General features: G+C 35.6%; 1 protein-coding gene and 1 pseudogene across 4 annotated transcripts; both read left to right on the forward strand.

Annotated features, from left to right (window-relative positions):
* Window positions 1–986: 986 nt before the first annotated feature.
* Window positions 987–24,630, forward strand: LOC21385011 (O-glucosyltransferase rumi homolog). 4 transcript variants are annotated; one of them, XM_024171524.1, is made up of 8 exons: window positions 19,940–20,166; window positions 20,525–20,697; window positions 20,751–20,835; window positions 21,557–22,098; window positions 22,736–22,928; window positions 23,369–23,433; window positions 23,589–23,799; window positions 24,112–24,630. In XM_024171524.1, the coding sequence occupies exons 2-8, from the start codon at window positions 20,591–20,593 to the stop codon at window positions 24,463–24,465; spliced, it is 1,557 nt and encodes a 518-aa protein (XP_024027292.1). In that variant the 5' UTR covers window positions 19,940–20,166; window positions 20,525–20,590; the 3' UTR covers window positions 24,466–24,630. The 4 variants fall into 4 exon arrangements, with proteins under 4 accessions (XP_024027294.1, XP_024027293.1, XP_024027292.1 ...); XM_024171526.1 differs by lacking the exons at window positions 19,940–20,166; window positions 20,525–20,697; window positions 20,751–20,835 and adding exons at window positions 987–1,193; window positions 1,301–1,696; XM_024171525.1 differs by lacking the exons at window positions 19,940–20,166; window positions 20,525–20,697; window positions 20,751–20,835 and adding an exon at window positions 987–1,696.
* LOC112093328 lies at window positions 2,581–5,332 on the forward strand (annotated as a pseudogene).
* Window positions 24,631–25,412: the final 782 nt, after the last annotated feature.

Genomic DNA, 25,412 nt, shown 5'->3' on the forward strand with positions numbered 1-25,412 from the left:
AGACTGGACTAGTTTCATTTTTATGTATCTTTTTCTTTGTAGGAGTTTCTCTAGTAGAACAAAAAAAGATGAGCTACCAGAGTAATTCTCTATTTTTAGTAGAAATTCTCTGTTCTGCATACTTTTTTTTTTTAATTTGATGTAATTTTAATCATATTTAATAGTCAGAAGTAGACGTTATTGATAGGAGGCTCAACAAACACACCTAAGCCTTAATTAAATGTTTGTGCAGTCTCATGTTTAGATAATAAATTGCAAATATAAAAGTTAATCTTTGCACATTGCCTCTCTTGAAAAATAGTAGTGCTCATTGCAAGAATGGCTAAAAGAATCACGATAAGGGTAGAAGCAATCAGATTTGGAAGGCAATTTATTCATAGGTTAGAAAAAAAAATCCACAATTTCACTCTTTCTCTACTCAGCCAAACTCCGAATACCTCTCTGTTTTATTGCTTTTGCACATTGTGTCCTGTAAATAATTTGTCACGTTCAGCTCTATTGACAGCTGCTTCTTGACGCTATCTGGCTAAGTACGACAACGTATTTTATGAGGAACCAAAATATTAAACGACACTTCTGAGAAGAAGACTCTTAACAACAACTTTAAAAACGGTAACTTAATAAGATGCGAAATATTTTATTGTTTAAATTTTTTGCATGTAGCCATTATAATTTCAAATATAAAAACTAAAATAAACAAAATATCATTCAGCTTATATAAGTGAAGAAAGAAACGAAAATTTTTAAAATTTTCATTTAACTCAAGTCCGTTTTAAACAAAATTATAACAACAATATCTTAGTAAAACTGCATAAAATACTGGAAAAAAAAAAAACAATTTAAAAAGACAAACAAGAAAAACCTAAAATTTTATAATACATAATATATAGTGTATTGCTAAAGACGTTTTCAGGGTTACTGACTTCCTATAGAAAAGGGCAAAAAAAAAAAAAAAAATCATTATTTTCCGGAGTATCAGCTAAGGACTCTTTTTAATTGTTATTAAAGAAAAAGGTCGCAGCCTCATACCAAGAAAAAGAAACTCTATATACAAACATATTCATGAACTAAGGCGCTTCCGATCTTCAATCTTCTTATTGAAAAATAGGGTGAGGGGTCAACGAACACCAAGGAGAGAGCAACAAGTGCTACACAAACTTATGCAGCTAAAAGTGCCATATTCTTTCAAAAAGGTCCTTTTTTCCCCAGCTAACCCAAATATATATTCTAAAAAATACAGAATCTAACTAATTTTCTTGTCTACACCTTCTTATGCATAATCATCTATTACACCTTCTAGTTAGTTCATCACCAAACTAGCTCACAATCCAAGCTCAAAAGAAGAGTGCCAATTTTGGCATCTGAATATTCCAATCCGTGAAAACTCAAGACTGTTTCAAAAATAACTCAGTTCATGTAATCTCTTGATGATGATCAGTTTGGTCTCTGACAACTGAGGTACATATCTGCAAGATTATAACTCAGAAAAGGGCATTAGCAGAAGATGGAAAGAATGAGGGAAACCATGCAGAGGTTTCAGAGCCATTTGACGACCGCGTGGGGGCAGTTGAGTCATTTCAGAGACACGATCTGGTGGCCACTTCTCAAGTCCTCCGCGTTGTCTCCCGTCGTCTTCACCGTCTTGTTCTTGCTCTTCGTCGGCGCGTTTGTCTCCACGCGCTTTCTCAACTCTGCGGTAGGTTTTTTTTTTTTTAACCCTTTTTATTGCGCATTTTATTGGCCTGCGACTTGCTTGTTTGATAGAGTCAAACAAAAAGAAAGTAAAAAATTAACAACGGCGTGAGAAAATATCCGAGGAATGAGTCATTAGTCGCCACGTGTTATTGTTAACGCCTTTCCTCATCGTTAGCCTTTTTCTTTTGTAATTTTTTTTATATTCTTTTAATAATAATTATCTCTTATTGACTCTGCAATATAATCTAGATTCTAGACCAATAATGTATCATCTCTACTATAGAGTTTTTGACTTTTTCCTTGTCTACAATATGCCGTTATGTCAACCTCGGGAAAGAAAGAAAGCAACTCCCATGTTTAATTTAGACACGAATTCGCTATTTTCATTTTATATTGTGTATTTTTTATCTACTGGAAGTAAACTTATTGTATTTTTAACATATAAATAGATAATTGTAATGCCTTCTAGAGTTTTCCATCTATTCAACAGTACAAATAATTGCCAGAAATTATTGTGTTCTTTCCGTTATTAAATTAAAGAAACCACGTCTATGGCGATTACAATATTTTTTTTTCTGTCATTAAATTAAGCAAACCACGTTTATAGCACTAACAACGTTTTATACTTCCAAGTATCTATTGTCCCAGTTAGTGAGGATTCGCTAATCTGTCTCTATTATATTTTAATTCACTATAACATGCAGTAGTATAGACTGTTGACTTTTCATCCACGTACTTCGCTAATCTGTCAGAATCTAGCTGGGCCAACTATCACCAAAATCTCCGAAAGGCCCCCTCAGAAGATTGAGATCCCACTGAACTGCACTGCATACGACACTACACGAACCTGCCCCTCAAATTATACCACTGCCCACAACAAACAAGATGATCTCGACCGTCATCGCCTCCCACGTGTCCAGACACTTCCGATGGATCTACGAAGACCTGAGACCATGGGCCCACACAGGAATATCGAGGGATACGGTGGAGAGGGCCAAACCTACGGCCGATTTTAGGCTTGTTATAGTGAATGGAAAGGCTTACGTGGAGACCTATTGAAGGTCCTTCCAGACGAGAGAAGTTTTTACGTTATGGGGGATCCAACAGTTGTTACGGAGGTACCCTGGAAGAGTGCCTGATCTCGATTTGATGTTTAATTGTGGTGATCTGCCACTTATTTTGTCAAAAGCATACAGTGGGGCCAATGCCATGTCAATTCCTTATTTCGTCATTTACATACTCAAAATTTAGTAAATACACACACGCACACATATTCATCAATTCTTGATACGTTAAATTATACATACACAATCGGTAATTTGAGGGAAAATTAAGAGGTAATCTGGTCAATTTTTTATTGGCAAAATTTGACCGCCAACAACTAATATATACTTTTTAAAAGGGCTGAATTGATGTGGTTGAAGACTTTATTTACTGGTATTGTTCATATCTGGTTCTAATATTGAGGCGTAGTATTTCAATCTTTAATTCACCGGTAAACCAAAAAATAGGCTCATGATATACTCATTGCACTGACATCCAACTTTTAATAATGCTAAAATGGAAAATAAATAAATAAATAAATGCTGAGCTGACAATATCTTATTTTTTTTCCTCTTTAATACTGACGTTTAAGAAAATCACATTCAATACTTATTAAGTCTAGGATTTTTCAAGTTTTGTGATCAATTAAGAGCATCAGATAAATTCATTATGATGAGTAACATTTAATACCTTTCTACCTATATTCCACACGAAACCTTATCCTTTGAGTTTAAAAGAAATGCAAAAAGAATCTTTTCCAAGGAAAAAATTTTGTTTACTAGTTATTTTGACAAATAGTAGAAATGACATGTATGGTGGAATGTGTATAGGCCAGAGATAAACATAAAACCATGGGAGGCATTGCTGAAGGAGTTGGAGGAAGGAAACAAGAAAAGCAAATGGGTGGATAGAGAACCTTATGCCTACTGGAAGGGAAACCCAGAAGTTTCTCCCAGCAGGCAAGACCTTCTCAAATGCAATGTTTCCAAGAAACATGATTAGAATGCTCGTCTCTATGTTCAGGTTTCATTTTTATCTATTTGTTTCTTCTTCTCAATCAAACACATCTTGGCCTTAAATAAATATTTGTGCCAATATTAATATACAAAGTCTCATGTCTAGAGATGATTAATCTTTATCTTTAGTACATATCTAAGTGAGAATAAGTCTCTCCCTTAGATTTGCGAAACTTTTCGCACATGAGAGGCGTGTGGAAAATGCTTCGCAAAGTGTTTCCTCTCTCGTCATCAAGAAAATTAAAAAAAAAAAAAAAAAAAACTTTTTGAACTTTTTTTCATGCCTTTTGCTTTAGATCTTTTTTTCATTTTGTCTTTTTTTCTCCTTCTTTTTATTTTTTTTAAACATTTTATTTAAATATTATTTTAAATGAGTCACGTGCACAGAGCGCACGTCAATAAAAGGATAGTCACAGCTGAATGTCTCTCTTGTTGATTATGATCATCGCAGGATTGGATTAAAGAATCACGGGAAGTGTACAAGCAATCAAATCTGGCAAGCGAATGCATTCATAGGTTTACAAAAAATATTTTGCTCTCAATTTGCTTAGCCAAACTCTGACTACATATGTTTTAGTGCTTTCCAATTTTCATTCTATCTTTTTTTGTAATTTATTTCGTTCAAAGTTGAAAAATCTCCATCGATCCTCTTAAAATTCATGCAGGTATAAGATCTACATAGAAGGAGTTGCTTGGTCTGTTAGTGAGAAATACATTCTTGCCTGTGATTCTGTTACCTTACTTGTAAAGTCCCATTTTTATGATTTCTTCACTCGAAGTTTGGTACCAATGCAACATTACTGGCCTATTAAGGATGATGACAAGTGCAGATCCATCAAGTTCGCTGTTGATTGGGACAACTCTCACAAGACGAAGGTACATATGTTATCCTATTAATCTAGCACATGTCATGGCGAATACAAGATAAATCTTATTCAAAATGTTTTGTTCGTCCGAATTTCAAGTTACAAACCTTGTTTTTCTTTGATATATGAAAAGCTATATAAAAAATGTATCTCTTCCCTTAAGTTTTCCAGCTTTCAATTTGAATCTCTTCCAAAAGCTTCCAAGGGACAAGGGGTTTGAATTTTAGACAAGAATCCTAGAAGCCGTCCTGAATGATAAGTTCTAAATATAATTTCCAAATTTTGTCTTCTTATCCTTTTTGTTTTCATGGATGCCATCAGGCAAAATCCATTGGAAAGGCGGGGAGTAGGTTCATTCAGGAGGAGTTGAAGATGGAGTATGTATATGACTACATGTTTCATCTTTTAAACGAATATGCCAAGCTCTTGAAATTTAAGCCTAGTATACCTGAAAAAGCAGTTGAATTCTGTTCCGAGTCCATGGCATGCACAGCAGAGGGACGTGGGAAAAAGTTCATGATGGATTCAATGGTGAAGGGTCCTGCAGATAGTAGCCCATGCACCATGCCACCTCCTTATGGTCCTTCTTCTTTATATTCACTTATTCAGAGAAAGGCCAGCTCCATTGAAGAAGTGGAAATGTGGCAGGAAAAGTACTTTGGAAAATCAAAATAAGAAACCAGATTAAGGGAAGACATTTCACTTAATTAAGTTTACACTTTAGGATTTATATTCTCTACTAAAAATGAACTTAAATTCTGTTGTCTTTTACTAATATGATGTCTGATGTATGTTTTAAACTGAAAATTAAATAACATTGAACGATTCAAAATCATTGGCAATAACACTAACATAAATATATGGTTGCTTCTGGTAGAAATATATGCTAATTACTTAAAACATTACAGCGCCAATCTTGAGCTAATCACTCTTGTCGTTTCTGGAAGAAAATACCATCTTTTCTGGCCAATTCCTTTGCTTGTTTGATATCACTACTTGTCAGTTCTATGTAGACATGAGCTATAATTCTGATCCTTATTCCATCTATGTTTTTAAAGTTAAAAGAGAGTATAGTAGAAGCGACATTTTAAGATCAAACCTGCAAAATGAACATGATCTCGCTTACAACTAGAGAAAACGACAGCAAATTTAAAAACGACTCATCTCAGAAAACGTAGGATATCCTTTATATAGCTGCAGAGGTATTCACAAAATGACAACGAAAGACAATATCCTTCAGTATAGATTCACAAAATGAACATGATCTCGCTTCCATGCAGTCTAACTATGTTGGTGATGTATAACTCTACTAATTTCTCTAGGGTATACGTCACTTTTATGGTACAAAATGGGCAGATTTAGTCAATCTTTCAACAATTACTCATATTGCATCATAACCTTCACTTGTTTTGGATAGTCCCACCACAAAATCTATGGCTATATGCTCCCATTTCCATTCTGGAACATCTAAAGGTTGCAGCTCTCCAGCTGGATGTTTATGCTCCGCTTTAACCTTTTGACATGTTAAACAACGACTAACGTAGTCTATGAGTATTATGAGCTTCAAAAAGAATTTGACTCTTAAGATTTCCATCTTTTGGAACACAAATTCTTCCTTGAAATGTGAGTTTTCCCTTATCAGAGACTTTGAATTCTGTCTCTTTTCCTTCTTCAGCTTCTTTCCAATACTTGTCAAGAGTAGAATCTTGACGTTGAGCTTATATCATATTGTCAAAAATAGATGGTTGTATCCGCAGAGTGGCCAATTTGCCTGTAATTAACTCCAACCCTAATGAATGAATATCCTTTTGTAAATGGGTTGGAAATCTATCCAATGCCATATGACTTAATTCGGTAGTCTTACGACTTAAAGCATCAGCTACACTATTGGCTTTTTCAGGGTGATAAAGGATTTCACAATCATAATCCTTTACTAACTCCAACCATCTGCATTGCCTCATATTAAGTTCTTTCTGAGTGAAGAAATACTTGAGGCTCTTATGATCAGTGAAAATCTGACATTGTGCACCATGTACATAATGTCTCCATATCTTTAAAGCAAAAACTACTGCTGCTAATTCAAGATCATGAGTAGGATAGTTTCTCTCATGAGTTTTCAATTGTCTAGACGCATACGCAATTACCTTTCCATTTTGCATCAGTACCGCTCCCAGCCCTAGTTTGGAAGCATCACTGTATACATCAAAGTTTTCTCCATCCTTTGGGATCGTAAGGATTAGTGCAATAGTTAGCTTTCGTTTCAATTTTTGAAAACTTTCCTCACACTTCTCAATCCATTCATGCTTCTTTTCTTTTCGCGTGAGGGTAGTGAGTGGTGCAGCTAGTTTTGCAAAACTCTCTACAAATCTTTTGTAATATCCGGCCAAACCTAAGAAACTACGAATTTCTGTTATGTTTCTTGGTGCGGCCCAGTTACTAGCAACTTCAATCTTTGCTGGATCCACTGAGATTCCGTCTTTCGAGACTACAAGCCCCAAGAAATGAACTTCATTGAGCCAAAATTCACACTTGGAGAATTTAGCAAATAGTTAATGTCTTTTCAGCGTTTGAAGAGTAATTCTCAAGTGCTCTTCATGTTCCTTATGATTCTTTGAATAAATTAGTATGTCGTCGATAAAAACGATAACAAATTTATCTAAATACTCATTGAAAACACGATTCATTAAGTCCATAAAAGCTGTTGGGGCATTAGTTAGTCCAAACGGCATTACTAGAAACTCGTAATGTCCATAATGCGTGTTGAAAGCCGTCTTTGGTATATCTTGTTTCTTAATCCTCAATTGGTGGTATCCAGATCACAAATCAATCTTTGAGAATATTGCCGCCCCTTTCAGTTGGTCGAATAAGTCATCGATCCTGGGCAGAGGATATTTATTCTTTAATGTGACCTTATTGAGCTCACGATAGTCAATACACATCCTCAATGTGCCATCTTTCTTCTTTACAAACAATACAGGAGCTCCCCAAGGCGAATAACTTGGTTGGATAAATCCTTTGTCCATTAATTCCTACAGTTGCATTTTTAACTCCTTAAGTTCTGCTGGGGCCATTCTATAAGAAGCCTTAGAAATCGGTGCCATTCCAGGTAGAAGTTCGATTTCAAACGAAATCTCACGTTCTGGTGGCAATCCTGGTAATTCTTCCAAAAAATCTTGAACTATCGGCACATCTTTTGGTTGCAACTTATCAATTGTAGTCATATCCACAATGTGACAACCTTGCTAGGTGGCCGTCACCGTAGCTTAAATTAACTTGCACTTACTGGGTTTTCTTAAAATATGCGGAACATTTTTTTTCTTTTTAATATAAGAAGGAATACTTTCATAATTCGTAACCATAATTTCAAAAGAATAAATTACTAAATTTCTTAAAGCTTTTCTTAATTTTAGTTAAGATAAAACCTTCTAGAAATATCCTTCAAATGAAGCAGCGTTTGAACTCTTGTTTTAAATACTCTTTAAAAGCCTTTCTAAAACTAGCCAATTCAATCGGGCCAACTCATTTGACTTTAAAACGGATTTCGTGAGAAATCTTAAATTCAAGTACATCTTAAAGTCCTTTTAAAATCAATCATTTAAATCGTCATGTTTAAAATTTATTTATTTGTTGCATGCACTGTTGCAACGTTCTAAAACTTAAATACTCAAAACTAGGGTTGTTAGCTACAACCTCGGTTTTCTTAACATACATATGTACGTATACTTTCTAAACATACATGCTTGAAACCTTTGAATCATATAGATATATACATAATTTTTCTTAAACTTACTGCGGAAAATAACTGTGTGAACGGCATCCATTCCCATCTGCACCATTCGTCCGCCGCTCGCCATTGCCCTTTAAGAATTGTTGATAGGTTTCTTACCTACAGCATGAACATATCTTATTGAGCTTTCACTCAGCAAGTAGGAACTATATCTCATAAAATAACTGTGAGTACACATGAATAAATATGCATGAGCTGATTATGCTTAATTATGATGTTTTATCATAGTCTTATTATCTTATCTTATCTTTCTTATCTTTTCTTTCTTTCTTATAGGCCCGAGTGCTCACATACCACTTGCGCGTAATCATCGGGACGTGAGGGTTTGCAAGGTCCCCCACGACAGCGTGATTATAACTTGAATGCCTCCCTTGAGTTGGAGGACATTATTATTTGTTTTCTCCCTTGTGGAGCTTGAGTTACCTCCCTTGTGGAGGCTGGTATGGCACTCAACTGAGATTATTCTTATAAGTTCCTCTTGACTTATTAAGGTGTATGCAGTATGACATAGCATCACATACAATACTTAAAGCATAAACATGTATATATATAGCATGTGTAATTTTTTTCTTTAAAATCTCTTCATGCTGTAGGCAAGATTCCTACTTACCTGATTTACAGAGCTGGAATCCTCTTTTCGCCAAACAGCCTATTATCTTACTTGCTTATTTCTGAAAATGAACACCCATTAAAAGTGTGAGATTAATTGTCATTTGCTATTCTATTTTACCAACTTATGAAGGAATCTAACCCTTTTCTTAAGGCATGTATTCCTTTCCTTTTCTAAAGGATAATTTACTATAACGATCAATTTGTTAAATCCTCAAAATCTTATTTTCCTTAATTGCCCTTACAAATTTGTGCTAAATTGATAATTCATTAATTATCTTATCCTTATAATAAGTCTAATAATTTAGTTAACTAATTTTGGTAATTAATTAACCCTTTTATTCATATACTAAGTCTACAGAAGTTAGTTAATTAATCTTAGTAATTAATTAACTTCCTTAACCATATTCTAAGTATTATATAATTTAATTAATTAGTTTAATAATTAATTAAATTATCATCCATAATACACTTTTAATAAACTTTACTTTACCTCACTTGACGGGCTCATAATAGTGTTGAGGTCCGTATTTAACGTCGTAAAATTAAGAGTCTAGCGTATTGTTTCTTTACTATTTTCGCTTGCACTCTTATTTGAAAACCGTTAAGTTTTATTGGAAAACTATATACGACGTTTAACATAAACATAAACATAATTCACGAATCTCATAATTAACGTATTTCGTAAAAATCATACGCCTTATATGACTATCTTAATTAAATTGTAAGCAATGTTTGTACTTGTCTGGATTCTGAGCTAAGCGGTTCTGATAGTATCTCGCTTGTCGTGTCTTCCTGCGTATTTCGCAAAACTAATTCTGGGAAAAATTGCAAGCACTATGAATGATCCTTGAGAAACATCGTAGCATTAACCACTCAATTCTGATCTTCACTTGTTCAGTCTGAATCACCTCGATCCGTGTGTAACTAGTATCAGACCATGCTTATCATAATTGAATTTGGTTGAACGGACGTTACCATTTCATTTAGCACGTCAAAACAAGTTAGGATATGGTATCCGATCATCAAACGGATGTCGATAACCTGAGAAACGACATATCACCGGAATATGGCTGCGACGACAGCGGTGTACGGTGGCAGAGGCTCCCGGAGAGTTTTTCCGTGGCAGACTTGGGTCCTACCCCCACTAAATCAACCCTTCTAAGTCCATTGGTGTGGCCAATTTCACACCATTCAGCCTGTAACAGTACATATAGGGACCGGCAACATCGGTAAAATCTGGCGACTTAAATCTCACATTTCCGGTAATGAAATCTGAAACTTGGTTGAGGGGTTTTCTTACCCATGATCTTATGAGTGTTTTAGCACCAAACTCATGACGATCCAACGGTTAGATCGTCGGAACCATCTCTTACCTCCATAGACGACGGTAGTGGCTCCGTTTTCCGGCCAAACGGAGATGGTGGCTACTGGTCGGGATCTACTGGGCCTCGGCTTCTGAGTTGATTAGACGGGGCGGTGACATGCACGGCGGCCTGGAGAGAAAGAAACGACGGCAACGGCGCGGCGATTCTGGCCACCATGGACGACGGTGCTCCAGCCATCTTTGAGCTATAAAAATGAGTGGGTTTTCTTTGTCTCGCTACACTGAGTCCATAGGGACTGAAATCACCTCAATCGGAGGTCGGATGGCGACGATATCACGATGAGAAGAAATGAGTATTTTTGAAACTTCCACCGGCAATTGCGGCTAATTTCGGCATAGTTGGGGGTCGTGCCGCATGTCGTTGAACTCAACTCATCGAGATCTATCTATTGACACCGGCAATGTCAAAAACGGAGGTCGGAATCTCAACTTGAGTATTTGACCATTGATGGTTTTGTGAGAGAACATGAAAGGAGAGGGAGAGTGAACGTGAGCAAGAGAGAGAAAAATGATAGAACCCTAAAAATTTCATTATATAAAGTGTCTCATCAAGGTAAGATTTCATATTTGATTTTATCCTCAAATATTTTCTCTAAACAGATTAAATTTATACTGTTTAGAGATAATTAATTTAGCTCACGGAATTTAATCTACTATTTACAGTTCAATATTAATTTTTGAATAATTTAATATTATTTTATATTCTTACTCGCGTAATATTCTGAACTGTTTCAAGTCTTGAAATTAATTCTAGACTGAACAAATGCTAAATCTAACTTCTCAGCATTCTATCCCAGGAATGACGTTGTTTCTGACGGTGTCAACTCCCGAGCTCACATTGTACCCTTCTGCTATGGGTATTTATCTTGTGACTTTAATCTAGCTGTCTGACAATTAAAGATTTTCTCCTCTTTTAAAATGTCAGTGTGTTTTTTTTACACACTGCTAACATCGTGCTGTGCTTGGAGATTCTTGAAATTAAGATTCTCAAACTATACTTGTACTGAAAATTATTCCGCCTTAAAGTACGGCGTGAATTTATCGATCAAATTTACTTGATCGAAACATGAACTTAACATGAAATCTACTACAGAAGTTAGGAATACAGATATTAATTCCATAAATCCTTCATTCACATAATATTTTCTAGAAAAATCCTTGGCTTAAATAAATAAATTGTATTATTTAAAGTCTGAGATTTTCTCAGTCATTACACACAACATGTACTAAATATCCTTCACAACCACTAGTAAGTAATTTTCTTGCTGCCATTGCATTAATTACTCGTCTAGGGGTACGCTTAGAGCGATCAACATACTCAAAAGTTTCTTCCCCATCGGGTCAGAAAATCACCTTCCTATTACGACAATCGATAGTTGTTTGATATTTTTCTAAGAAATCCATTCCTAGGATGACGTCGTAGTCGATTATCTTTAATACGTTCTCAGTCATTACACACAACATGTACTAAATATCCTTCACAACCACTAGTAAGTAATTTTCTTGCTGCCATTGCATTAATTACTCGTCTAGGGGTACGCTTAGAGCGATCAACATACTCAAAAGTTTCTTCCCCATCGGGTCAGAAAATCACCTTCCTATTACGACAATCGATAGTTGTTTGATATTTTTCTAAGAAATCCATTCCTAGGATGACGTCGTAGTCGATTATCTTTAATACGACTAGATCTGTGTATAGCTCCCTATTAGCTATGACTATCGGTACATGCTCTAGCTTAAATTCAGACAATAAAATTTCCCCAGAAGGCAGGGTAGTCCTAAATGTCTGACCAATTCTATTCTTAGCATAATTTAACTTCTCAGTAAATCCATATGATGCAAACGAATGTGATGCACCAGAATCAAATAATGCATAAGCTGAGGGCTGAGCAATAATAAGCTGACCTATCACGATTCTTGACGTGCCAGCTTCTGCATCATTTCTCGTGTATGCCAACAACCTAGCATTGGTTTGCGACGGGCCTTCTACTCTATCTTGTTGAGGTTGCATCTCCTCAACTCTTATCTGCATCGTATTTGCCTGGCTAGTAGTCTGTCTATTTGAATTCTGAGGGCAGTTCCAGGAATAATGGCCCTCTTTGCCACATGTATAGTAATTGTTTGTTCCATATCGGCATACACCCGAATGTTTCTTGCCGCACTTAGAACACTCAACTATATTCGTGTTGCGTTCTTGCTTCTGTTGCGGACTTTGGGAATTAAAGTTTCGATTTCCATCAAAATTTCTCTTCCTCTTATTCGGGTTCTGGTTATTCTATGGATGACTCTGTGGGGGTTGATTTCCTTGTCCCGTCTTGTTAGCTTGGTTACTCTAACCAGCTTGATTATTGTTTTGATTCCCCTTTTGGGTTTGCTTTGCCTGGGCTTGATCCTTTTTCTTGGCTTCCCAGAATTTAACTCTTTGCTCTTTAGCTTGGGCCATGTAATATTCTGCTCGGACTGCCCTACAACACAATCCACCACTGTTGTGGGTGGTCTTTCCCCACTGTCTACCATTGTAGCTATTTCAGCGCGAAACATCACTAACAGTCGTCGTACCCTTTCCATTTTGTTGGCACTAGCTGAGGGCATAGCCTTGCCAATCGATCGAACTTACGACATGCCTCCATAACAGTCATATCACCATGCTTCAAATTATTGAATTCATTTTGTTGAGCTCGGAGACCTACAATATCGTAGTACTTAGCATTGAATTCCCCCAAGAATTCATTCCATGTCATTGTTGCCATATTTCTTCTCATTACCACTGTCTCCCACCAGTAGCGGGCATCTTTCTTTAACACATACGAAGCACAAATAACTTTTTCTTGCTCCGTTAGATTCATGAAATCCAGAATCGTTTGGAGTGAAGTTAACCACTCTTCAGCTTCTAGCGGGTCAGTGGAACCTTCAAATTCTAGTGGCTTCATCCTACGAAACCACACATATAAGGGTTCCTGATTAACAATAGGCATAGCTTGTGGCACCATTTTTGGCATCGCCGCAGGCTCTGGTTGCGGTGCCGGTTGAACAGGTGTCGCTCTTCTCACTCCTGTTCTTGGTCTCTTTGCCCTAACTGTGCCCATAAATATCTATTTTCCTGCTCTTGAGCCTCCAGTCTGGCTCGTAAGTTAGCTATGGTGGCAGCTAAATCCCCTCCTACTTCTTGAACCAAGCGTTCTCTACGTGGACGAACTATGTTTTCGTGTGTCTACATAAGAGGAATAATGGTAAACATGGTTAACTTTCTGGGTATGTGTGTATGTATGAATCTAAATAAATCTTAACATCATTTCATAACATAAAGTTGTTTTAAAATAATACAACTTTTATTAAATGTGGTAGCATTATGGTAGCATTTTAACCACACTTATCATTTGAAAAAAAAGAAATGCATTCCTTAGGTAACCGCATTTCTTCGTCCTGTATTTGATTCATTTGTATACCTGTACACATACATACACATATCCGCTCAAACATACATATACATTCATCATTCATTACTTACATAAGACAAGTATGATTATCTTATACATCCATAGTATGTTTTTACATTGCTACAATGTAACGTCATCATCAAAACGTTACATCATACTATACATCTGCATAATTCTCATTGGCCTCCCCAAAACCCTCCTTTAGATCTTTTTCCTCACTTGTATTTACAGTGTTTTGGGGATCCACATTTGCTTGTCCCTCCTGTTGTTGGGGTGTTGATGTTGTTCCAACTTCTATTCCAGAACACACATCCACAAATATGTTTCTATGTAGGTATTCTCTCTGCCTACGTTCAAACTCCATTCGTCGCTCACTAACGTGCCGTTCTTGTTCCTCTCGTTCTATAGCCAGTGTTTCTTCCAATTGCGTTACTTCCTCTAAAAACTGGGCGAGGGTATATGTAACTTCCCATCGTGAAAATACCATAGTTCTCAACTCTTCTGTTAACCCCTCTAAAATATGAAACACACGTCATGTTCCTTTAGCTCGATAGTGCGATCCGTCATAATCTCACTAAAGAACCGTTCAACGTAGATTGCCACAGTGTCATAAGGTCGCATCTTAAATTTATCGACCTTGTGTATATACTTCTCCATTCTCTTAAATTCAGTCTCCCCAGCATGTGGTTGAGCCTGTGAGGTAGAGGCAACCTCTGGTGCTATTCTTACGAGTGCCTCTCTTGGTGGAAATTGAGCTAGCAGTAAACTACAAAAATTGCCCCATGGCACCTCATGTGCATTTCTTGTCTCCACCGCACCTCTCCAAAACTGTCTAGCATCGGACTCTAATAGGCCAGCGGCTAGAATCACCTAATCACTCTCATCAATATCACAAGCTATCATCAAATATTCAATTCGGTGTAGCCAGTCCTGTAATTTGGTTGGGTGAGCCTAACCATAGGTGGATTACACTGATAAAGTGCAAAAGCGGCTCTTACAGCGACCTTAGATCCTATCGGGTCTCTAATCATAGCTACTTGCACTTCCCTATCGATCGGGGGTAGCTCAGCTACTCTATTAGGTTGTACGGGTTGCAGAGGTACCTCTAAAGGAACAGGTTCCACTTCTTGTACTGGAGGTAGCCTATGAGGATGTCTTCCCCTTTCTCGACCTCGGATACTTCTTCTATGCAACTCTCGTGGTACCGTTCGAGTTCGTCTTGTTCGAACCATATCGTATATCCTATAAGGACAAAACTCATACACTGAATTATAAATTCAAAAGAAATAATAACTTACTTGGACATGTAGAGTCAGATGCTCAGCAAAATGTGGGTGGGTGGCAGAACCCTCGCTCTGATACCAACTGTGACGACCCTAACTTTTGATCGTCATCCTATACTCATACTTAACATTACTTAACCTCTAACACTTACTAGTTATAACCTCTTAAAAACTCAGACTATTTTTTTTTCTTGTACGTTAAAATGCTGTAGCATTCTGCTTTCATCCTTTCGTAAAATGTTGTAGCATTTAGCTAACATTTTGTTTCCTACCATTCGTAAAATGCTATAGCATTATAACAGCATTATGTTACATTAGTCATCAAAATACATAAAACACTGTTCTATTTTACACATAAAGTACAACAGCGTTTTCAAAACATGTGATACATCCACAACCCACTTGCCCACATTTCGCTACTATATCCTCTCTGCATGCCCAGCAAAAAGTTCAGGGAGCCGGTGCCTTACCCGTACTTCCTACAACATGAACAAACTTAATGAGCTTTCGCTTAGCAAGTATCAATAGGTCATAATAGATGCAATAGTTATGCATACCCATAATGCATTCATGTCATATATTATAATACATTCTGTGCTACTAAAATGTGTATGACTTATGTTCTTCTTCTTTCATTACATTCTTTGTTCTACTTTCTCATTTTAGTCGTTCACATCGTATTTTCATGTTCTGAACGACTTTCAATTTCTGTTTCTCATTCTTTTCATTCTTCTTTACAGATACCGTACCTTTATATGGAATGGTTTCTGTTTTTCATTTTCATGTCTTTTACTTCTTATGGGTCATGTCCTGTTGTACCATAGCGCGCATAACCAGTGAGGAGTGGGGTAGCTAACTAATCCAACTCAGTCACGGTTTCATATCTTTCATAGTCTCATAATAACCTTTCCTTCGAAGGCTGGTATAAACAGGACATTTAGTCTCTTACTGTTAATGAATTTTCTCATTGAAACGATAACTTTAGTTAAATCTTATGAATTTGTGTATTATTGAGCATTTTGTCATGAGATTAACTTTTCGCTAAAGTTTAACTTTTCATTTCTCTTAGTTTGATCTTGACTTAACATCGATACATACTTTTTATAGAATAAAGTTCTACGATTACATAAGTCTTGTAGATACCTACTTAACATAGTATCTAACATTCAAAATTCTACTATATGCACAATTTTTGTGCAACATAGAAAAATAAGCTTGTTCGTGATATAGCCATAGAAAAACTATTATACTTACGAAAGTTTCGCTAGCAACGTGTAACGCCCTCTAGAATTAAACATGTTTAATTATGCTAAACTGTGGATTATTAGTGTGCCTATTTTGATTTTCATAATTAATCAATGGACTTTAAGTTATTTTCAGTATTTATAATTTCACCCCAAAGATTTTTGGAAAACACAATTAAATTTAATACATTTTCCCTTTTTCCCTTTTTCTTTTTCCTTTCCTTTTCTTTTTCTTTTTCTTTTTTCTTTTCTTTTTTTTTCTTCTCCCCATTTCCCTTCCCGTGCGCCAGCCCACTCTTTTTTTTTTCTTTTTTTTTCTTTTTTTTCTTATTCTTCTTTTTCTCTGGTTCTTCCTGTGCACCAGCGCAACCCCCCTTTCTCTCTCTATTTTCTTCCACCGCCAGCCACCTCCTTCTCCGGACTTCCTCCCGCTGGCATTCTCTCTCTCTCCGGGTTTCTCTCTCCCTCTCTCTCTCGGCAGTTTGGCCGAGAATCACCAAAAAAAAACAAAAAACAGATCAATTGAGGGAGACAAAGATCGAGCAACTGATTTGAGGTAAAACCCTTTGAAACCCACTCTTTGATTCGAATTTTAAGCTTGAGAAAGTTTGATTTTAGTTAGATTTGAATAATTTTGAGTTAGGGTTCGAGTTTGAACAGTTATTATTGGAATCGAATGAAATTTGGGGGTTTTTAGTTATTGGACTTGTTTAATTGATTAGAAACTGATTTTGATGGATTCTGGAGAATATATATTGAAATTGAACTTGAATTGCAGGTTTGGCATTTTTCCTATTTATGCCAGCATGCTGCCGAAATTTCTTTAGAAACTTGTTTTTAAACTGAAATTAAATAGGAAAACCAAACCTATGAATTGGATTCTAATTTTTAAAGAACCCCCAAACTGAATTATAAAATTATTGTGAAACTTGGATTTGAGTCAAGGCACACTAATAGGAAACAATTAAACATGATTGAACTTAATTCGTTTTAGGAATGAGAAATACTTCCTAAGATAAGAGTTGTATTTCCTCTAATCCCTTATCTCAAGGCATGTATAAAAGATTATGGATTGTAAACTTAAATATTACTAGACTGTGGTTGATGTCACATTTACTCTTGTTTATATTCATGTATGCTAAACACATGTGGGAATTCCTGACATGATACCAGGGACGTGGTTTTAAACTGGTTTGGTTGGAAATTCCACCACCGTTCTTGAAATTAAATTTCTCTTGAATGCAGGGGCTTGTTTGGAAATACCTGGATGTTTTGAATTTGAAAAAAAAATATTATAATGTTTGCAACATTATATGCTAATCATTCTTTTAAACATGTTTAAGTTTCTAAACAAGCCTCCACGTCACTAACCCCGGTTTGGGGGCGTGACACAACGCGTCCTTTGTCTCCCTTGACGCTTTCTGACTTCAACCGTTAATAGATCCTATTGCATAAATTTTTTATCATTAGATTCAAAATCTAAGGTCAATAATTACATTGAAATTTACTTCGGAAAGGTCTACAATCCTTATGTTTGGTATTCAACCTCAAACCATTTCCTATCTCAAGGATTTGCACTAAAACCATGGAAGTTACTTAGCCATGGGCCTAATTCTCAGTTTCGGTCCAAAATTGTGAATTCTCATTGTGTTTGGTTTTCAAAGCATCACTGATTATCGAAACATCTTTCTTTTCACACTTTAATCTCATATTCCTCTTAAAATTCAGTTTTAGTTCAAATTACTCAAACTAAATTTCGGTAGAGTTTCGCCTTATTTTTCTCGTTTCCCAAGTTTTTAATAACTCATTTTAATTCTGATTTCGGTACCTGGAGTCAAGATTCACATTCTTGAACACAGATTCCTACATAAAATCGAACAAAAACACATGTTCTTCTTTTCCTAGGGTTTTCGGATTTCTAGTGTAAATGCAAAAAATTTTGTTCAATCGTTTCAAAAATCACACGTTGAACTCCTATCACATTCCCCGACAAAACCTGAGTTTTGTTTTTCAGTTTTACGGATTTTTTTTGACATGAGTTACTATTCATTCAAAAACGAAAACATGAAATTTCTCATGAAAAATCAGAATTCTTACCTTGAGAAGTTGAGATTCTCCGCTAGAATGCCTCAAGTTGTGTTTCTACCGGACTAAACGGAAGAAATTCTGATGAAATCGATTGATTCCTTAGATTTCCCTTGGTTTTCTCTCTTTTCTCTCCTTTTTTTCTCTTGGTCGGCCTCACTTTGAAAAATAGAAGAATAATGCTTCGAATTCCCTTCCTTCATGTTTTAAAACATAAATAAATATTTTAATAATATTTCTAATAATATCTCACATTACTTTCTAAATTAAGGAAATTACTTTAATTCCCTTAATTTAATTTTACTAATTCTACTTAAGTGTAACACTTAACTTGAGTGGTTCTACATTCTCCACATTTTTCTTGTCGAGACTAAACTTTTCGTTTCTCGAAAAGAGTCTCTTTCTGGTATTGATAATTCCACAGCCAATACAAGTTCTATACTGCCTTTCTGGACTATCGAGCACCCTGGGTTAAACTTCTCATGTTCAACCCAATTCTCTTGGGTATCTCATTAGTCAAGCTCTTTTTCTGAAACTATCATTTCAATTGATTCAGAATTGCCCAAAACGTGTACCCTTGCGGTACTTTTTTTTTTTTTACAGTTTCCTGCTTTAACTGATTCGGAAAAATTCTATTTCATGAACTTTTGTTATTTTTCTTACTTCTAATATTTCTACTCTTTTTCTAATTGGTCATTTGGTTACAAACCAAATATTTCAGTTTTTCATAACTAAAATATATTCGCTAAAATTTTTAACTTTTAATTGATATTTCACTATTCATAACTGATATTTACGAATTTTCTTTATAAAAATATTCGTATTATAACTTTACACTTTTCGAGAGATTTTACCCCATACATAAAGTTTCTACATAACATTTTCTTGATTAAGTTGAAAATTCTACTACTTTTCATTTCAAAAAAAATTATGGTCAAAATACCGGACTGTCTGAATTAAACCTCAAATTTCTCCTGTCGTTACAACAATTGAAAATAGTAAAATTTAAAACGATATATCTCAAATAAACGGTGACAACATAAGAAAACGACCACATCTCAAATGGAGAACGAATTGCAGGAAAAAAAGTACTATAAAAACAACAGCTAGCATGTTAAAACGACAATGTTTCAGAGAAACAAGACTGGAACGCTCGTTCCTATGGCCAGGTTTGTTCTTTATCTTTTCTTTTCTTTTTCTCATTCAAACATACCTTAGCCTTAAATAAATATTTGTGTAGCAGCCACAAATCTTAAACTCAATATTAAATATTTATTTCTCAATCAAGACTGGACTAGTTTCATTTTTATTTTTATGTATCAGCTCAATAAATATTTGCTAAAGACGTTTTCAGGGTTACTGAGTTCCTGTAGAAAAGGGCAAAAAAATAATTATTATTATTATTATTTTCCGGAGAATCAGCTAAGGACTTTTTTTTTTAATTGTTATTAAAGAAAAAGGTCGCAGCCTCATACCAAGAAATAGAAACTCTATATACAAACATATTCATGAACTAAGGCGCTTCCGATCTTCAATCTTCTTATTGAAAAATAGGGTGAGGGGTCAACGATCACCAAGGAGAGAGAGACAAGTGCTACACGAGTATATAATTATGAATGTTACATAAGAAGTAAAAGAGAAATGGGACAAAAACCCCATGTTACGAGGTTTCCCCTTTCTGTAAAGTTCTCTTTCTGCGTTCATGCTCGCATGGTAAAAACCATTTCCCCTCTATTTTGATGATCATTTACATATATCTTCTATCTGATTCTCCCTAGTCCATAACCAAACTTGATTTTTTGACAGCTAAAAGTGCCATATTCTTTCAAAAAGGTCCTTTTTTTCCCCAGCTAACCCAAATATTCTAACAACAGAATCTAACTAATTTTCTTGTCTACACCTTCTTATGCATAATCATCTATTACACCTTCTAGTTAGCTCAATACCAAACTAGCTCACAATCCAAGCTCAAAAGAAGAGTACCAATTTTGGCATCTGAATATTCCAATCCGTGAAAACTCAAGATTGTTTCAAGAATAACTCAGTTCATGTATCTCTTGATGATGATCAGTTTGGTCTCTGACAACTGAGGTACATATCAGCAAGATTATAACTCAGAAAAGGGCATTAGAAGAAGATGGAAAGAATGAGGGAAACCATGCAGAGGTTTCAGAACCATTTGACGACCGCGTGGGGGCAGTTGAGTCATTTCAAAGACACGGTCTGGTGGCCATTTCTCAAGTCCTCGGCGTCGTCTCCCGTCGTCAAGACACGATCTGGCGGCCATTTCTCAAGTCCTCGGCGTCGTCTCCCGTCGTCTTCACCGTCTTGTTCCTGCTCTTCGTCGGCGCGATTGTCTCCACGCGCTTTCTCAACTCTGCTGTAAGTTTTTTTTTCACCCTTTTTATTGCGCAATTTCTTGGCCTGCGACTTGCTTGTTTGATAGAGTCAAACAAAAAAAAAGTCAAAAATTAACAACGGCGTGAGAAAATATCCGAGGAATATAATAGTCATTAGTCGCCACGTGTTATCGTTAACGTCTTTCCTCATCGTTGGCCTTTTTCTTTTGTAATTTTTTTTTATATTCTTTTAATAACAATTATCTCTTATTGACTCTGCAATATAATCTAGATTCTAGACCAATAATGTATCATCTCTACTATAGAGTTTTTGACTTTTTCCTTGTCTACAATATGCCGTTATGTCAACCTCGGGAAAGAAAGAAAGCAACTCCCATGTTTAATTTAGACACGAATTCGCTATTTTCATTTTATGTCGAGTATTTTTTATCTACTGGAAGTAAACTTATTGTATTTTTAACATATAAATAGATAATTGTAATGCCTTCTAGAGTTTTCCATCTATTTAACAGTACAAATAATTGCCAGAAATTATTGTGTTCTTTCCGTTATTAAATTAAAGAAACCAAATTAAGCAAACCACGTTTATAGCACTAACAACATTTTATACTTCCAAGTATCTATTGTCCCAGTTAGTGAGGATTCGCTAATCCGTCTCTATTATATTTTAATTCACTATAACATGTAGTAGCAGCATAAACTGTTGACTTTTCTTCCACTTACGTACTTCGCTAATCTGTCAGAATCTAGCTGGCCCAACTATCACTAAAATCTTCGAAAGACCCCCTCAGAAGATTGAGATCCCACTGAACTGCACTGCATACGACCCTACACGAACCTGCCCCTCAAATTATACCACTGCCCACAACAAACAAGATGATCTCGACCGTCCATCGCCTCCCACGTGTCCAGACTACTTCCGATGGATCTACGAAGACCTGAGACCATGGGCCCACACAGGAATATCAAGGGATATGGTGGAGAGGGCCAAACCTACGGCCGATTTTAGGCTTGTTATAGTGAATGGCAAAGCTTACGTGGAGACCTATCGAAGGTCCTTCCAGACGAGAGATATTTTTACATTATGGGGGATCCTACAGTTGTTACGGAGGTACCCAGGAAGAGTGCCTGATCTGGATCTGATGTTTAATTGTGGTGACCTACCACTTATTTTGTCAAAGTCATACAGTGGGGCCAATGCCACATCACCGCCACCATTGTTCCATTACTGTGCGGATGATTACACACTTGATATTGTCTTCCCTGATTGGTCGTTTTGGGGCTGGTAAGTAGACATCTAAAGTCTGAACTCATGCCTTTTTTTTTTTTTTTTTTTGCCTTCCCCTCTCAAAATTATTTTTTTCTCCATTTTCATCCACCAATAACAGGCTGCATAATGTTCAACAAAGGGATGCACTTTTGAATGATGTTCACTAATATATACTTTTTAAAAGTGTTGAATTGATGTGGTTGAAGACTTCTGGTATTGTTCATATCTAGTTCTAATATTGAGGCGTAGTATTTCAATCTTCAATTCACCGGTAAACCAAAAAATAGGCTCATGATATACTCATTGCACTGACATCCAACTTTTAATAATGCTAAAATGGAAAATAAATAAATGCTGAACTGACGATATCTTACTTTTTTTTCCTCTTTAATACTGACGTTTAAGAAAATCACATTCAATACTTATTAAGTCTACGATTTTTAAAGTTTTGTCATCAATTAAGAGCATGATCAGTAATGATAAATTCATCATGATGAGTAATATTTAATATCTTTCTGCTTATTTTCCACACAAAACCTTATCCTTTGAGTTTAAAAGAAATGCAAAAAGAATCTTTTTCAAGGAAAAAATTTTTGTTTATTAGTTATTTTGACAAACAGTAGAAATGACATGTATGGTGGAATGTGTATAGGCCAGAGGTAAACATAAAGCCATGGGAGCCATTGTTGAAGGAGTTGGAAGAAGGAAACAAGAAAAGCAAATGGGTGGATAGACAACCTCATGCCTACTGGAAGGGAAACCCAAATGTTTCTCCCAGCAGGCAAGACCTTCTCAAATGCAAGGTTTCTAAGAAACATGATTGGAATGCTCGTCTCTATGTTCAGGTTTCATTTTTATCTATTTGTTTCTTCTTCTCAATCAAACACATCTTGGCCTTAAATAAATATTTGTGCCAATATCAATATACAATGTCTCATGTCTAGAGATGATTAATCTTTATCATTACTACATATCTAAGTGAGAATAAGTTTCTTCCTTAGATTTGCGAAACTTTTCGCACATGAGAGGCGTGTGCTAAATGCTTCGCAAAGTGTTTCCTCTCTCCTCATCAAGCAAACTTTTTCTTTAAAAATAAAACTTTTTCAACTTTTTTTTCATGCCTTTTGCTTTAGATCTTTTTTCCCTTTTGTCTTTTTTTTCCTTCTTTTTATTTTTTTAACATTTTATTTAAATATTGTTTTAAATGAGTCACGCGCACAGAGCGCACGTCAATAAGAGGATAGTCACCACTGAATGTCTCTCTTGCTGATTGTGATCATCGCAGGATTGGAATAAAGAATCACGGGAAGGGTACAAGCAATCAAATTTGGCAAGACAATGCTTTCATAGGTTTAAAAAAATATATCAATTTTGCTCTGCATTTGCTTAGCAAAACTCTGACTACATATGTTTTAGTGCTTTTCAATTTTCATTCCATCTTTTTTTTGTAATTTATTTCGTTCAAAGTTGAAAAATCTCCATCGATCCTCTCAAAATTCATGCAGGTATAAGATCTACATAGAAGGAGTTGCTTGGTCTGTTAGTGAGAAATACATTCTTGCCTGTGATTCTGTTACCTTACTTGTAAAGTCCCATTTTTATGATTTCTTCACTCGGAGTTTGGTACCAATGCAACATTACTGGCCTATTAAGGTTGATGACAAGTGCAGATCCATCAAGTTCGCTGTTGATTGGGGCAACTCTCACAAGACGAAGGTACATATGTTATCCTATTAATCTAGCACATGTCATGGCGAATACAAGCTAAATCTTATTCAAAATGTTTTGTCCGTCCGAATTTCGAGTTACAAAACTTGTTTTTCTTAGACATATGAAAAGCTATATCAAAGAATGTATCTCTTCCCTTAAGTTTTCCAGCTTTCAATTTGAATCTCTTCCAAAAGCTTCCAAGGGACAAGGGGTTTGAATTTTAGACAAGAATCCTAGAAGCCGTCCTGAATGATAAGTTCTAAATATAATTTCCAAATTTTGTCTTCTTATCCTTTTTGTTTTCATGGATGCCATCAGGCAAAATCCATTGGAAAGGCGGGGAGTAGGTTCATTCAGGAAGAGTTGAAGATGGAGTATGTGTATGACTTCATGTTTCATCTTTTAAACGAATATGCCAAGCTCTTGAAATTTAAGCCTAGCATTCCTGAAAAAGCAGTCGAATTCTGTTCCGAGTCCATGGCTTGCACAACAGAGGGACTTGGGAAAAAGTTCATGATGGATTCAATGGTGAAGGGTCCTGCAGATAGTAGACCATGCACCATGCCACCTCCTTATGGTCCTTCTTCTTTATATTCACTTATTCAGAGAAAGGCTAGCTCAATTGAAGAAGTGGAAATGTGGCAGGACAAGTACTTTGGAAAATCAAAATAAGAAGCCAGATTAAGGGAAGACATTTCACTTAATTAAGTTCACAATTTAGGATTTATATTCTCTACTAAAAATGAACTTAAGTTCTGTTGTCTTTTACTAATATGACCTATGATGTATGTTATAAACTGGAAATTAAATAACATTGAAGGATTCAAAATCATTGGCAATAACACTAACCATAAATATATGGTTGCTTCTGGTAGAAATATATGCTAATTACTTAAAACATTACAGCGCCAATCTTGAGCTAATCACTCTTGTCGTTTTTGGAAGAAAAGACCATCTTTTCTGGCCAATTCCTTTGCTTGTTTGATATCACTACTTGTCAGTTCTATGTAGACATGAGCTATAATTCTAATCCTTATTCCAGCTATGTTTTTAAAGTTAAAAAAGAGTATAGTAGAAGTGACATTTTAAAATCAAACCTGCAAAATGAACATGATCTCGCTTACAACTAGAGAAAACGACAACAAATTTAAAAACGACTCATCTCAGAAAACGTAGGATATCCTTTATATAGCTACAGAGGTATTCACAAAATGAGAACGAAAGACAAATATCCTTCAGGATAGATAATAGCTTTTTTTTTTTAGTTGAAAAAGAAAACGATAAGAGTTTAATACAAGAGCATAGCTCCATACTACGAAAACGACAATTATTCATAAAACGACAATATCTTAAAAAGGATAAAGCAATGATAACAAAATTGACGCTATAAACAATCAAATGACACCGTTTTATGATACGACATCCCAGAAAAAGGATGACGTTATGTAAAAACCCAAGAATTGGAAAAATTACAACATATCTAAAGATAAGAATCTCATAAAATAAATCATATAAAATAATTGATTTCAGGGAACGACATGAATCCAAGATTAACAACGACATCTGATAAAAACAAGAGGATCACATAAAAAGAACTACATTCGGATATACGACAGGCC

Source organism: Morus notabilis, unplaced genomic scaffold, assembly GCF_000414095.1.
Source record: "Morus notabilis unplaced genomic scaffold, ASM41409v2 Scaffold1398, whole genome shotgun sequence".
Classification (NCBI taxonomy): domain Eukaryota; kingdom Viridiplantae; phylum Streptophyta; class Magnoliopsida; order Rosales; family Moraceae; genus Morus; species Morus notabilis.

What these genes read in the sequence shown, in the direction of transcription:
- LOC21385011 (XM_024171525.1), top strand. Translation starts at nt 1,505, where the DNA reads ATGGAAAGAATGAGGGAAACCATGCAGAGGTTTCAGAGCCATTTGACG. An exon ending in GATTGGTCGTTTTGGGGCTG is followed by an intron (nt 22,099 to 22,735) that starts GTAAGTAGACAT and finishes GAATGTGTATAG; the next exon opens with GCCAGAGGTAAACATAAAGC. An exon ending in GCAAGACAATGCTTTCATAG is followed by an intron (nt 23,434 to 23,588) that starts GTTTAAAAAAAT and finishes AAATTCATGCAG; the next exon opens with GTATAAGATCTACATAGAAG.